Raw genomic sequence first — 15854 nt, forward strand, 5'->3', positions numbered from 1 at the left:
ATTTGGATACATGCTAGCACCACTTATGCACCTGTTGATCATTTGGCATCTAGAGATGAGAGGCCCAGAGTGTGTTTTGGACTAGGATTACAGAGTCAGTGAATTAGGTTTTCTGGTGTAACATCAACTTTGGAAGGATGGCCTGCCAAAAACGTAATAGCGCAGGAGAATCAGATAGCTCTTAGCAAAAATTCTGTCCTCACTTCAGACTACAAGCTCTTCTAATGATCTATAGATAAAAAAATATACAATACTGTTTGTGTAATAGCATTTCCTTTTACACCTTCCCTTTTAAAACTTAGGAACAGACAAAAAAAATGCAATAAAAACAAGTTCAAAGAGGTCAAAGGCAAAGACATACCAGACTTTCCACACAGCCTTAATTCTCCTTTGCTCAGATATACCAAGAGTGCATCTACCAGAGGACCTAAGGAGTTGTTTTCCTCTGGTTTATCCCAGACCTTGTATTAGCCTGCATTGGAGAGCATGTGCTTTGTGTCACATCAGCAAACGCTGTCTCTGTCTTGGATGCAGCCAGCCCTGCGATACTGAGAGGGTGTTTCACGTCACGCTCCAATGGCCATTTCCACAGGGTTCACAGATAGAGCAGTCTGGAAAGAGAAAGAGGAACATAAGCAAATCAAATGTGTCCTTTCCCAGCCTTTGGTGGCTGGAATTCACAATTCAAATACTGGTTTTACATAGTTTCTTCCATGGGGTATTAAATGCATGAATCAGCATGTTTATATGTTCACATGTATAATTTTTTCCCTATGTATTTTAATTTCTGCAGTTGTACGTACTATGACTGCTTACCTACAGATACACAGCAGTAAACACGGAGTGAAAGAAAGGATGAGATTAATGTAAATTATGTTAGCTATTAAGGGCAGTAAGCTAGTTTTTGGGGTACATGAGGTGTCTGTAAAGATGTGTGAATATGCCTTTTCAATTCTGCTGTAGTGTGGCCTGGAAAAGAGTGGCTGAACAATGGATAACAAGCAGAACAATAAATTTATTGAATTTACACAAGTCGCTCCCCAAAAGGCATTGCCATAATCAGGAGAATTTACCATTCTCCAGTTTACGTGTATTGCTCCTGTTCATCTTTCACACCTCTTTTATCAGTCTGCCCTGTGCCAGGGAAGCTGATGGAGCAGATCATCCTGAGTTCCATCATGCAGCGCATGCAGGACAACCAGGTGATTAGGCCCAGTCAGCATGGGTTTGTGAAGGGCAGGTCCTGTTTAACAAACCTGATCTCCTTCTATGACAGAGTGACCCACCTGTTGGATGAGGGAAAGGCTGTGGATGTTATTATCTACCTCGACTTTAGTAAGGCAGTTGACACTGTTTCCCACAGCGTTCTCATAGAGAAATCGACTGCTCTTGGCTTGGATGGGCATACGCTTTGCTGGGTGAAAAACGGGTTGGATGGCCGAATCCAGAGAGTTGTGGTCAATGGAGTTAAATCCGATTGGCAGCTGGTCACAAGCTGTGTCCCGCAGGGCTCAGTACTGGGGCCACTCCTGTTTAACATCTTTATCAATGATCTGCACAAGGGGATGGAGTACACCCTCAGTGAGTTTACAGATGACACCAAGCTGGGTGGAAAGGTCAATCTGCTTGAAGGTAGGGAAGCTCTACAGTGGGATCTAGATAGGCTGGATCGCTGGGCCAAGGCCAATTCCATGAGTTTCAGTAAGGCCAAGTGCCGAGTCCTGCACTTCAGCCACTACAATCCCATGCAGCGCCACAGGCTTGGGGAGGAGTGGCTGGAGAGCTGCCAGGCAGAGAGGGACCTGGAGGTGCTGGTCAACAGCCGGCTGAACATGAGCCAGCAGTGTGCCCAGGTGGCCAAGAAGGCCAACAGCATCCTGACCTATATCAGGAACAGTGTGGCCAGCAGGAGTAGGGAGGTGATCGTGCCCCTGTACTGGGCACTGGTGAGGCCGCACCTCGAATACTGTGTCCAGTTTTGGGCCCCTCTCTACAAAAGCGACAATGAGGTGCTGGAGAGGGTACAGAGGCGGGCTACCAAGCTAGTAAAGGATTTGGAGTATGTTTCATATAAGGAACGACTGAGGGATCTGGGGCTGTTTAGCCTGGAGAAGAGAAGGCTGAGGGGAGACCTTACCACTCTCTACAACTACCTGAAAGGAGGTTGTAGCGAGGTGGGGGTCGGTTTGTTCTCCCTAGTAACAAGCAATAGAGCAAGGGGAAATGGCCTTAAGTTGCACCAGGGGAGGTTCAGGCTGGATATTAGGAAGAATTTCTTTACTGAAAGGTTTGTCAGGCATTGGAACAGCCTGCCCAGGGATGTGGTGGAGTCACCATCCCTGGAGGTGTTTAAGAGACAAGTAGATGTTGTACTTAGAGACATGGTTTAGTGGTGTTGGTAGAGCTTGGACAAGTGTTGGACTTGATGATCTTGAAGGTCTCTTCCAACCGAAACTGTTCTGTGATTCTATGATTCTAAAGAGGTCTCTACAAATTGTACCTTGTAACTGTAACTTTTCAAAGACAATGGAAAAGAACATGCTAGTGCTGAAATTATTAAGGCACGGGACCAAGGCAAGTAAGATGTTTGGCCTGTTTTCTAAAGTAGCTGGAAAGGGAAAAAAGGGGGAAAAAAGGAAAAATTTATTTCCTCAGGCAGCAAAAAAAGAAAACATTGTTCCATTGGCATGAATGTATCCTGCTGCTCTACACCAGGAAATACCTTCTCAAACACCAAATAGTAGTAGGAAGTATGGAACTGATATCAATTTGCATATCATGCTTTCATTGCAGGAATATCAAATTGATATATTTTTTGCCCAGACGTGGACAGATAGCCGTCTTCGCTTCAACAGCACCATGAAAATACTGACTCTGAACAGCAACATGGTTGGCTTGATCTGGATCCCAGACACGATATTTCGTAACTCGAAGACAGCAGAGGCTCACTGGATCACAACCCCCAACCAGCTCCTCCGCATATGGAATGATGGCAAGATCTTGTACACCCTCAGGTAAGCACTTGGCAAGGTGCAGGGCTGAAAGCTTCTCCCACCTCTGGTGTAGTAGTAGTAATTTTCAGCAGTATCTTTGTTCTCTGCTGTTTTCTTCCTGATGCTTACCTGACTGTGCTTGACAAATACTGAAATATTCAGGCGTAAGTACTGCTGAGTTTAAAAAACAAAGTCTCGTCTTTCTAAAAAAGAAACCTTGAGAATTGGAAATAGATCTGTCTAAATTGTAGAAGTTGGGCTTTTTAGTGCTTGTAATAAAATCAGGAGTATGTAGTCCCATAAAACCGGTCAGAATCTTTCTGATCAGAGTTATATGCAAGGCTGGATAAAGTATTTCTAGATTCATGCTAATGCCAATACTTGATTCTTCAAATAAGTCACGCTGATAGATAGTCTGTCACATCTCATCACAAGGGTGAATTGCTGAAGGAAAGGCTTTTAGAGTTTTTCTAATCTTTGTGATACCATCAACTGTAGGGTATTAGAAATACTGTACATATTTGCATAAAAAAAAAGCCTGTGGAAATCAAAATATGTGTTTACTTATGGAAGAGATGAATTACTCAGAAGGGAGTTTTGCCATAAGCCATGTTCCACACAGCAACTATTTCAGAAATATCCTCTTCATGCTACGTTTTTTTCAGTAATTGTGTTGAGCCCTCTCAGTGCAACAGCATACCCTGATTATACTTTCAACTGCAGGTGGGCTCCAGTAAAAAGTCTTTGGCAAACAATAAGAAAGAAATTAAACAGCTGGAAAAACTACTGATATTTTTAGTGCCCTTCCCGTCTTACGCTTGCTCCACTGAGAAGAACTCTTGCTTATTTCAGTAGCCTTTAACTAAAGACTTTGATGATTAGGATGTCAACTCCAAATACCCTCTTGGGTGGGTTGGGTTTTTTTTTTTATTTGATTTTTCTATTAAGTCTTGTTTCAGTATTTCAGGGCAAGTATCTACCTAGTAGTAGTTACACTTACATACTTATCACTAAAGAAACTATTTGTGAATGGACTGCAAAATCTGTCTAAAACAGCTAAAAAAGGGGTAATACTTGACCAGTGGATTGTTTCAATGAGTATTTTTAGTTTGTGAAAGATGTTTTGAGTCCTTTTTGCCCACATTGGTCAGCCTCATTTTTACATAGGAAAAGCTGTTGGAATGATCATTGTTCATTGATAACACTGTGTAACTCAGAAACGATATATCTGACTTGAGCACACAGAACTGGTATGGCTTGAAAGCAGTAACTACTCTATGCCCTGGTACTGTCAGGTGTTAATAGCATGTTGCAGGCATGCAATTAATGTAGTGTCTGTTCCTGAAAAAGGCTGTATAGTAAATTAGCACTTAATGCGATATACCTGGGTAAATACATTTACTTTGTAAGATATCAGACTGAAGATTATCTCTTTTCAATACTAATTTTAAAATCAGCTCCATTCGTAGTGTCCTTTGTGATTCGTAGTGTCCATAAAACAAGCTTTCAAGTGGGGCTGAAGACATTTTTGCTGATCTGTTTGTTACATCTGTACAACTGAGAATGACATACAGAGAGTTATTTTTTGAGGGACAGCCTCTTGAGACCCCACCTGGAGTACTACATCCACCTCTGTGGCCCCCAGCATAAGAAAGACATGGAGCTGCTTAAGCAGGTCCAGAGGAGGGCCATGAAGATGATCAGGGGGCTGGAGCACCTCCCCTGTGAGGACAGGCTGATATTGCTGGGATTGTTCAGCCTGGAGAAGAGAAGGCTCCAGGGAGATCTTGTAGTGACCTTCCAGTACTTAAAGGGGGCCTGCAGGGAAGGTGGGGAGGGACTCTTCATCAGTGAGGGTAGTGATAGGATGAGGGGTAACAGTTTCAAACTGAAAGAGTGTAGATTCAGATTAGATATAAGGAAGAAATTCTTTACTGTGAAGGTGGTGAGACACTGGCACAGGTTGCCCAGAGCAGCTGTGGCTGCCCCCTCCCTGGCAGTGTTCAAGGCCAGGCTGCATGAGGCTTTGAGCAACCTGGTCTGGTGGAAGGTGTCCCTGCCCATGGCAGGAGGGGGTGGAACTAGGTGGTCTTTAAGGTCTCTTCCAACCCAAACCGTTCTATGATTCTATGACTGAAAAAATTTCAAATTCCACTGTAAGTAAACGTGGAGAATGTTGTTTATCATTCTTTATGAGGTTTTAATTTTGTGGAATTACGTACCACCACATCAGCCATATTTATTGTTATTTTTGTAAGGAAGAGTTGTTTCCATCCTATGTCCTTTAACGATGAGTTGTCTAGAGAAAAACATATGTGCAGATTTCTTGGGATCAAGAAACTCTTAATGATATGTCTGAAATTGTTTGTGGTTTTAGATAATCATTATTGGTTTGGGTCAGGCCTAAATAGTCAATGAACAATCTGCACATACAGTCCTTTCCTTTCAGGTCTTACTTACAGATGTCAAAGAGTTCTTGCATGATACCTAAGGTTACCCTGCCTTCCCCTGTGGCTGGTCATTGTGCTGATGTGTAGTTGATTTCTCCACAGGCTTACCATCAATGCTGAGTGCCAGCTGCAGCTGCACAATTTCCCAATGGATGAACACTCATGTCCTCTGATATTCTCTAGCTGTAAGTATTGCTTTGATGTATTATTGTTGTATATGACTAGTATTCAGAGGCATGAGTTTAATACTGATTTCTGTCAGGTTGTTCAGCCGTTCCACAACAGGTATAGGAAGTTTAGTTTTGCTCAAATATTCAGGGAATTTTTGTTTACCTCTCTAGCACTCCTAGTTGATGGACTTACGCCATGAAATCTTCTGCAGATTTACTCTGTTATTTTTGCCAGAACCAGCCTTTTGAGTTGATACTATAGTCACACTTTCAGCAGGAGCAGATATTCATACCAGTCTGTGCTATGTTAATGTTTACAATCATGTGACATGCAAATGAGAGTAGAAATTGCAGTATTCTTGAGGAGGTGCACAGCTTGGGGACATGCCCAGCAATCTCTGAACATCTGAGTTTATAGCAAGTAGTATGGTAATGCCTCTCTGTTCCATAATAAAAGTAAATGGTGTAACTACTGTAAATTTAATTTTCCTTTTATTGCTCAGCTTGTCCAATAGTCCCAATGTTGTATGCTATGTGGTGTTATTGGTATATTTAAAACCTATCTGATATGCAAAACAAATATATTGGTGAAACAGATGGGAAACAAGTCAGGTGAGTTAATCTTGAGGTCCAGTATTACTGTGAGGAAAAGTTATCTTCATGCTGATTCATTTGAAAAAGCTTGAAAGCTGTCTGCTCATGGGTACACCTGCACAGTTTTGTAATCCAAAGTCACTCAATGCAAATGTTTTATGAAGATTTTAAAAAGCATCTCTACTAAAGATTTTTCTTCTGATAAACTCCAAGACTCAGGATCAGTGTTCTCCAAAAGTGAATGGGAAATGTTTTGTTTTGTCTCTGTGTTTAGAAAATAGCATTTTCTCCCTCATCTCTTTAAAAAGCAATAGAAGAATAACACTATTTAATGTCTTCATAATAGATATGCTGTTGTGATAGTAGGGTATTGATTTCCCTTTATGAATAGTATACAAACAGTGATAATCAGAAACCAGATTTGAATTTCAGCTAATCCGGAGTGTATTATTCTTTTTTCCCAGGCAAATGTTTTTAAAAAATCTGCCAGTGTAAATATATTCCTTTCCCCCAAAACATTATCACTGCATTGCCATTTTTTGTGATCTATGTATATGTGAGCCTGGGCAAAAATACACAGTATTTAATTCACATGTGTAAAATATATGCATATTCAAGTGAACAAGAGATAGATAGCTCCTGAATCAGCTTTCCTACTGATGAACACTTGTCACTGAACTATATGAACTTCAGCTATCTTTAGTTATTGCATAAAGCTGCTCTTATCTGCTGGCAATCTGCTGTTGATTTGTTGAGGTACTGTGAAAGGAGTGTGTGATCTTAGAAATTAAACCCCAGTCCAGAGGTACTAATTAAACCTACCACATAAATTTGATAGGTCCTGTGCTAGCAATATCCAAAGAAGGTGGACTCTAATAAACAGGGAAGTCACTTCAAACCTTGCATTCCCTAATAGCTAGACTGTTGCTGAACACAAGTAAGTTATGCTCTGTGTTTTTTATTCAACGAGAGAGGATACCAGTGGGAACTTGAGAAGGCTCCGCTCCATGGCGAAGTTTCAAATACATCTTGATTTGCTGAGGTTCCTCCTAATTTAGATCTATTAGCTCGGAGCCCTTCTGCCCTTGAAAACATACATGTATTACAGTCATACATGTACAACTGTCTGTGGAGATGGAGATTGCATAGGATCAAGCAGAAGCTGAATGTGCGTTCTTTGTAGTTTCCTGCCAGATGGAAAAACTCATGGAGGAATATTAAAATAATATTTTATAGTTCTGTCAACATTTTTGGTCATGTTGATAATAAGACTTTATTTCTTTAGGTTCATGTTGGATTGTGTGCTTTTCCTTGAATACTTTTAACACTACTAATATTATAATAGTAGGACATCTCCTGTGATCTGTTTTATTTCATAACTCGGGTGTATTTTCAGTGTTGTGTACATTCATAGCAGTCTCAAGATACGTGGCACTCAGTGGGACTTACGAAGTGAATGACTGAGTGAGTGCCTAGTGCCTGAATGATTTATTGCTGCCTGCTATGACAAGTTTCTGAGGGGACAAGCTGATTATGGATTCCAAGATGGATGTCTTTGAATGAAATAAAAATGGTTGTAGAATTCACAGCACAGCTCCAGTTCCCTCTTTTTCCTTTTTTTTTTTTCCCCAGCACACAGACAAATCTTCACAGTTTCCACTGTAGGCAAGCACAAAAAAGCACAAGTTTCGGAGAATATTCCCTACATCTCTACACACACATGAACAAGGTTAATATTTGAAATTTCTTACTTTTTATATAAATTTCCCTTGATATTTCAGAAATGTGAAACTAATCTCAAACTGTTTCTAGAGCATTTTCCTCTAGTGCCAACTAATTCACACCCTGACCCTACACTTACTCTGGGGACAGCTGATATTCCTTCTGTGGGAATACTGAGCTCTACTTGGTCTGGTTGCCAGAATGAATAAGAGAAAACAGTGGCTTATAAACAAGAGACCACCTCAGCGTGCTAAAAGTGTTTACTAAAACCTACCTACCCCTTCCTGTGGAAAATCTTGTTCAAGATCAGTTCTTGGAGCTCTCTAGTCTCTTTTATAGCAATTAGAAAGTATTGAAATAATTTGAAAGCTCTTTACTCTTTGTGCAAGTTTTGTACATGCTTCAGGTGACACGGTAAGATGAATCATCTGGCATATTAGGACACGTGATAGGTGTGTGTCTGTGGTTGCCATCCTTGTGTAGATGTGCAGTTAGCACACTGCTTATGTGAAAAGTTGGGCCCTGTGGCATAATGCAGGGCTGCTATGCAATGCAAGAGCTCTTTCGCACTCTGTGTACCAGATTGGTTTGATCAACCACATGTGGTAAGCAGGATTCCTTAATACAGAGGTGCTACAACATTGGCATCAATGCCAATACATGGTATGAATGTGCGTTTCCCTGTGAATGTGAAGAAAGAATTGATGCTGTGACTTGATCCCAATGTAGCAATCTTTGATGGATTTTGCTCTATATGATCACATTTTCTTCATATGGTTTTAAAGTACTGTGTACTACTGCATAAAAATACTCTGTCAGTGTTGTTCTTCATTTGGGTTAATTTATCCTCCTGAGTCAAGGGAGGCTGCTGTGCTACTTTTGGTACTGAAGTAATATATTAAACTGTCTTGGTTATCTCTATTCAGCACTGATTTGAGCATTGTGGAAATAACGTCAGGATTCTGCCATAAAATTTAGTTTATTGAGGTAGTAAGGATTCACATAAACATCTGTAAGGAACATGAGGTATTCTGCCTGAAGGAAGATCAAGGTCAGCACAGGAATAAACAAATAAGACACAGGAAGCAAAATGCAGGCTGGAAATGAGAAGTTAAGCACAATTAATTGTGGAACTCCTACCACAGGATATTGTAGGTGCTAAAATTTTATAAGGATTCAAAAGTGTTTGGACAAATCATTAGAAGAAAAATGCATTGAGAGCTATTAAGCATAATGAGATCACTCTGTACTAAGGGCCACTATTTTTTTTTTTATTCTGAGGGAGTAAGAGCACTTTTATTCTGAGGGAGTAGGCGTAAGTAGGCAAAAGTGTCTGCATAGCTAAGCTACTTGAACGAACTCTTTTCCATTAGAGTCGTCATGTGACTGGTTTCCAGCTGGCTTACATGGTTTTGGTTTTCCTTTGTCAGCCACTGGTGGGACTGCTGAATGTTCTGGATTTTCTTAATTTGGGAGGACTAGGCACACTGCAGAGTAACGTGAGCATGTTTGCATCCACACCTGCACAACAGCTAGTTGTTTGAGGTGTTAATTGTTTCAGCCCAGCACAAACTTTCACCTCCTCTCCACAGCCGTGTGCTCAGGATTAAATTCATTACACTCCTTCAGTCGACAGCATATGACAGTGATACCAAAGTGAAGATTACAAACCCATTACACCTTGTTTAGGGCATCTGGTCAACTTTTTAATTATGTACAGGGAGCTTTATGCTGGAACTCTGTGCTAGCTGCATACCTGAGGTCTGAAAAAATCTGTAAGGTCATACTTCAGGCTTTACCAGATGCACTAATATTAAGCTGCAGTGCAAGATGCCAGAATAAAAATAACAAGCTGAATGGATTAATGAGTTTTCATTGTTTTTTTTTTTTCTTGCCATTGTTCTTATCAAACTGCAGACGCTGTTGTTAATTTTAAAGCGAACCTTAGATTTAGACGATAGAAATGATGACCTTTTTTGTAGCCTATTACATATCTTTTCCTTAGTAAGATGGTCTACAGTGTCCTGAATTGCCCATTTCTGGAGGACTGCTGCAAGGCAGGAAAGGGTGGGCATACCATTCCTACTGCAAACACTAAAATATGCACACAAAGGCTCACGAACAATACAAGTGTTTTCAGTTCAGTTGAAAATAAGGGAAAGCAAGATTTCCAGCTATTGATGGTCTAGGTTGCTCAGTCAGGTCTTAAAACATGTACTTTTAGCCATCTAAAAGTTCAAGTTTTTTTTTCAAGTGATGTGCAAAAGCATACATGTATTGCAGAAAAAGAAGTAAGGAAATGTGAAATTTATTTAAAAGAAATTAATCCAAATCTAACATAGTGCTTGAAAGAAACAGATTCTGTCTTTCTAAATATAAACTCAGTTCAATCAAATATTACCCCTTTGAATGTGAAACCTCTTATGGATATGCAAGCAGTACTTTGAGCTTCATATCATTAATTTTCTAACAGAACTAGCTGTCTTCACCAATTTCAGTATGTTTCTTCTAGCCTAGAAAAGTAAATGCTGGTTTTGTGGAAGGAGCTGTGCTTTGTTTCATCTCATGTATCATCAGCAGAATCATTAATAAAATTTGAGGGCAGAATTTTACTGCTGATAAAGAGCAGGCCAGAAGGAACACAGTTTAATGTTCATATCTCAAGAGGAGTTTCATTAAAGATGCTAGGAAGACATTGCAATGCACAGAAAGAGATTTAATCCACATCTGAACTTCCCATCTGTGCTCTCAGTAATGGGCTGAACCAGATCATGAGGCATCAATGGAATTCTTGATTCAGGTTTTGTGACGAGCATATTTTAGCTATTGTAGATTTTTTTGTCTTCTAGGAAGGTAGAAATTAAGGATGCATCCATCCTTCTCTTCAGAAGGCTTTTTCAGAGAATAGTCAATATAAAGAGGTCTTGTAGAAAGGAAAAAAGAAATGTATTTGTGGAAAATTTGGCCTTTGAAAGTTTCCTCCCAAACCCTCTGTTTAGCATATGACTTTGTCGTGTATGACAATTCATGAATACAATATGTGAAGCCTGTGTATGATAAATCCCTCCTCCTATTCATCTGCTAATCCCTCTCATACAAAGACATTTCCATATCTTTTTATTTCTGTTGCCCTCTTTCAGACGTTACTGTTTTCATTACGTATTTTTTTTTCAAAAACATTTACTGGTGTGCAAGGCAGTATTCAAGGACAAGTTTCCAAAGATTTATGGGGACTGAATGATTCTGTGGGGATCTTTGCTTTTGTTAACCTTAACATTAATGTTTCTAAGCATTTTTTCCCTGAGGTACCCACAATGACACCTGGATATAGTGAATTTGAAATATGTTATAATCCTACATGAGTAACTTCATTTCTTTGTTCCAATAGCCATTCTGAGTGTTATCTACCACTGGATTGCTCAATTGTTAACTCTCCTTAGGTTTCCTTAAAATTCCCTGCAGGTGTTTCTTTTTTTATCTAACATAAAGTATTGTTTCTTAGATAGTCAAATATTTATCCAATGCCTTGACTACTCACTAGTGGCTAATTTGCTGCTGCTTTTCTGTGTGTGACTCAATACATTTCTCAATACGTAAAAGGCGCTGCATTAAATATCTTTTAGATTTTTATCAGTCTATTTTATAGCAATGCCAGGACTCATAAAAATTTTACAAGTTAGTTTGCATTGGAAGTTCTGCTAACTTTTATCTAATTGCCCTGATAGGATGTACTATATATCTACGAAATTGGTCAATTCATCCATGGTATAAGTACATTCACTGTAAAGCCACGCTTTCTAAATCTAATTTATAGTAGGTTCATGCCAAACTAGTGCATACTGTAAGCATTAGCGTGGCACTACTCTTTCTGTTTGTCTTCTGTCTCATTGCTCAAGGTATATCAGAGACACCTTTCCAAACATTTGCAGCTGTATGGTTCAATGCTGGTTCCAAATTTATACAATATGTTGTGATATAAGAGTAATAGACTTAAACCAGTCTGTTATTAGATCTGATAGTCACCAATATACAAATGATCTCTGTTTTGTAGAAAAAAAGTGAAAATTCCCTGTGGTTGAGAGTTGTCCATTGCCTCCCTGATGATCAAGGAGAGTTGATGGCAGTGGTTAATTAATGTATTATCCTTTGTTCTTCTGTTCCTCACAAAGAGCTAAGGTTTTGGCCTAGCAGCAGACCAAATGTCTCTCTCCTTTTATAGCGACTCTTGAGATTTTTCTCCACAAGATTGAGGGCTCCTCTGGAGAGGCAGCAGCTGCCGTTACTTCCAGCAAAAATGAGACCCTAGAGTAAAATTACAGCAAGTGCTAATTAGTGAAGCCTAAAATGCCTAACACATGATATCTTGGGTCCAGCAAACTCTTCCTGAGACTCTCTGTATTGATGGTAGGCTATTCCAGGAACCTGGCACCTAACCCAGTTTTGCAACAGTCTTGCAAGGATCCTTAGTGTCTCCATCTACCTTGCACAGTTTCCTGAGGAAAATGGGAAGCCCATGTCACAGTGCAAACTCTCTAGGTAATCTGCTGCAGAGCCAAACAAATGCTTTTATTCCAGGAACTGAAGATTAGGACAGGTGACTGTATTTCAGGGATAGGAGCCCCCCCCCCCGCTCTGACTTATATTTAAAGAAGGAGACTGGAAGTCCCAAAAATCCCAGAGGTAGTCTGGCTTATCAAAGCAACCAGTCTTGCTTTTCTAAATTTTCTGTCAGTAAGATTTAAACCAGAAAAACCAATGCCTTTAAGGCTTTTTTTTGAGTGGTGGGTTTGATTTATTTTTTTGCAGGAATATATTTAGCTGACTAAGTTATGCTTATGGTGTCAGAAGAAAATAAGAGAAAATACTGAAGCAAGGCAGGTGGCTGGTTGCATGTCTGACAGCTGAACGTATCAGCAAAAGGCCCTGGAGTGTCTGCCGTGTGACAATCATTGTTAGTTCCCGTGATTTCATGATGGATCGCATGATATTCAGAGTTTATTTGAAGACAAAACCCCTTTAAGCATGTTATCATGTGCCAATGCGGGATTTATTTTTTTTTATTTTTAAAAACAAACATTTGACAGTGTGACACAAATGCACATGCAGGAAGAAAACAGCTTTCTCTTTAAATGTAATATAACACCTATTACATACTACATGTTTATGGTATTGCAATTGCTTATTTAGGTATGTGATAACTGGTTTGCAAATGAATCTCATCTTTATGGAGAGGGTGGTCCATAACTTGTGAATTCCTGGCAGCCCTGCGCTTGTAAGTTCTGACATATAAAGCTCATATTTGTGATATACAGAGCACACACCTTTGTGTTATATTTTTTAACAAGAAAAGGAGACTGGTTTTGCCACTCTCTAACAATTTCATCACAGGACAATGTAGCCGTGTTGTACCAGACAGCTTGTAGCCATTGATTACTAGAGTGCAGCTATTGATGGCTACAAGCTGTTCAGAATGGACAAGCGAGGAAGGAGGGGCAGAGGGGTTACACTATACATGGAGAATAGAGTGTGAAGAGCTGTTTGTGAATAGCCACAAGCAGGTTGAAAGCTTATGGATAAGAATTAGAGACCAAGTCAACAAAGGGAACCTTGTTGGTTCCTACTACAGGCTGCCCAATCAAGTGGATCCTATTGATGAATCTTCTTGCTCCAGCTACAGGAGGCATTGCCCTCGCAGGCTCTCATCCTGCTGAGGGACTTCAGCCACCCCAACATCTGCTGGAAAAGCAGCACAGTGAGCTGTAGGCAATCCAGAAGACTCCTGGAATGCATTGAGGATAACTTCTTAAGCCAGGTAATATGCAGCCCTACCAGAGGGGATGCCATACCGGACCTGATGGTCACCAACGCAAGTGAGCTAATCAATGATGTCAAGATTGGAGACAGCCTGGGCTGCAGTGATCACGCACTGGTGGAGTTCACAGTCCTGAGGGATATGAGTCAGGCAAAGAGTAAGGTCAGGACCTTGAATTTTAGGAAAGCAAAATTCCAGCTCTTCAAGAGTTAGTCAATAGGGCTTCTGGGAAACTGCCCTCAGGGACAAGGGAGCAGAACAGAGCTGGCAGAGCTTTAAGGATGCTTTCCATAGATTGCAAGAGCTCTTAATCCCCAGGTGTAAGAAATCAGGCAAGAAAGGCAAAAAACCGACATGGATGAGTCAAGACCTGCTGGTCAAACTAAAGGGAAAGAAGGAGATACACAGGCAGTGGAAGCAGGGACAGATATCCTGAGAGAGTATAGGGATGCTGCCTGGTTGTGTAGAGATGGGATCAGGAAGGCCAAGGCACAGCTGGAGCTGAACTTGGCAAGGGGTGCAGAGAATAATAAGGGCTTCTACACATAAGTCAAACAGAAAACGAAGGTTAAAGAAAGTGTAACCCTCCTGATGAGTAAGCCTGGCAGATGGTAACAACAGACAAGGAGAAGGCTAAGGTACTCAATAAATTTTTGCCTCAGTGTTCACTGGCAACCTCTCTTCCCACATCTCTTGAGTGGATGGACCGCAAGGCAGTGACTAAGGAAGCAAAGCCCCTCCCACTGTAAGAGAAGATCAGGTTTGAGACCACCTGAGGAACCAGAACACACATAAGTCTATAGGACCTGATGAAATGCATCCTAGAGTCCTGAGGGAGCTGGCTGATGTAGTTGCCAAGCCACTCTCCATGGTATTTGAAAAGTCATGGCAGCCAGATGAACTCCTTGGAGACGGGAAAAAGGGAAACATTGCACCCATTTTTAAAAAGGGTAGAAAGGAGGACCCTGGGAACTGCCAGCCTGTCAGCCTCACCTCTGTGCCTGGGAACATGATGCAACAGATCCTCCTAGAAGTTATGCCAAGGCATATGGAGGACAGGGAGGTGATTCAAGACAGTCAGCATGGCTTCACCAAGGGTAAGTCCTGCCTGACCACCTAGTGGCCTTCTATGATGGAGTGACTGCATCAGCGGACAAGGGAAGAGCTATGGATGTTGTCTATCCAGGCTTCTGTAAGGCCTTTGACACAGTAACCCACAACACCCTTCTCTCTAAATTGGAGAGGTATGGATTTGATGGGTGGACTGTTCAGTGGATGAGGAATTGGTTGGATGGTCACATCCAGAGGGTAGTGGTCAATGGCTCGATGTCCAGATGGAGATCAGTGACAAGTGGTGTCCCTCAGGGATCCATACTGGGACCAGTACTGTTTAGTATCTTCATCAATGACATAAATAGTGAAATTGAGTGCACCCTCAGCAGGCTTGCAGATGACACCAAGCTGAGTGGTGCAGTTGACATGCCTGAGAGATGGGATGCCATCCGGAGGGACCTGGACAAGCTTGAGAAGTGAGCATGTTTGAACCTCAGGAGGTTCAACAAGGCCAAGTGCAAGGTACTTCAAGTGGGTCAGGACTCTCTCTGATATCAATACAGGCTGCCTCTCTACTCCACTCTGGCAAGACTCCACCTTGAGTGCTGCGTCCAGCTCTGGAGCCCCCAGCACAGGAAAGACATGAACCTGTTGGAGCAGGTCCAGAGGAGGGCCACAAAAATGATCAGAAGGATGGAACACTTCTCCTGCAAGGACAGGCTGAGAGAATTTGGGTTGTTCAGCCTGGAGAAGTGAAGGCTCCAGGGAGACCTTAAGCGGCCTTCCAGTGCTTAAAGGGAGCTTCTAAAAAAAGGTGATGACAAACTTTTTAGTAGGGCTTGTTGTAATAGGACAAGGAGTAATAGTTTTAAACTAAAAGAGAGCAGGTTTAGACTAGATATAAAGAAGAAATTTTTTAAGATGAGGGTGGTGAAACACTGGAACAGGCTGCCCAGAGAGGTGATAGAAGGCCCATCCCTGGAAACATTCAAGGTCAGGTTGGACGGGGCTCTGAGCAACCTGGTCTAACTAAAGCTGTCCCTGCTCACTGCAGGGAGGT

General features: G+C 41.2%; 1 protein-coding gene across 1 annotated transcript in view; it reads left to right on the forward strand.

Moving 5' to 3' along the window:
* The window catches only part of GABRG3 (gamma-aminobutyric acid type A receptor subunit gamma3), a 332651-nt gene that overhangs the window by 169820 nt on the left and 146977 nt on the right, over positions 1-15854 (forward strand). The window contains exons 4-5 of the mRNA XM_086482208.1: positions 2794-3014; positions 5546-5628. Of these exons, the coding sequence (XP_086338334.1) occupies positions 2794-3014; positions 5546-5628 (304 nt within the window). The remainder of the gene's footprint in view (positions 1-2793; positions 3015-5545; positions 5629-15854) is intronic.

The sequence above is a fragment of the Leptosomus discolor genome, chromosome 1 (assembly GCF_034619465.1).
Source record: "Leptosomus discolor isolate bLepDis1 chromosome 1, bLepDis1.hap2, whole genome shotgun sequence".
NCBI classification, from domain to species: Eukaryota; Metazoa; Chordata; class Aves; order Leptosomiformes; family Leptosomidae; genus Leptosomus; species Leptosomus discolor.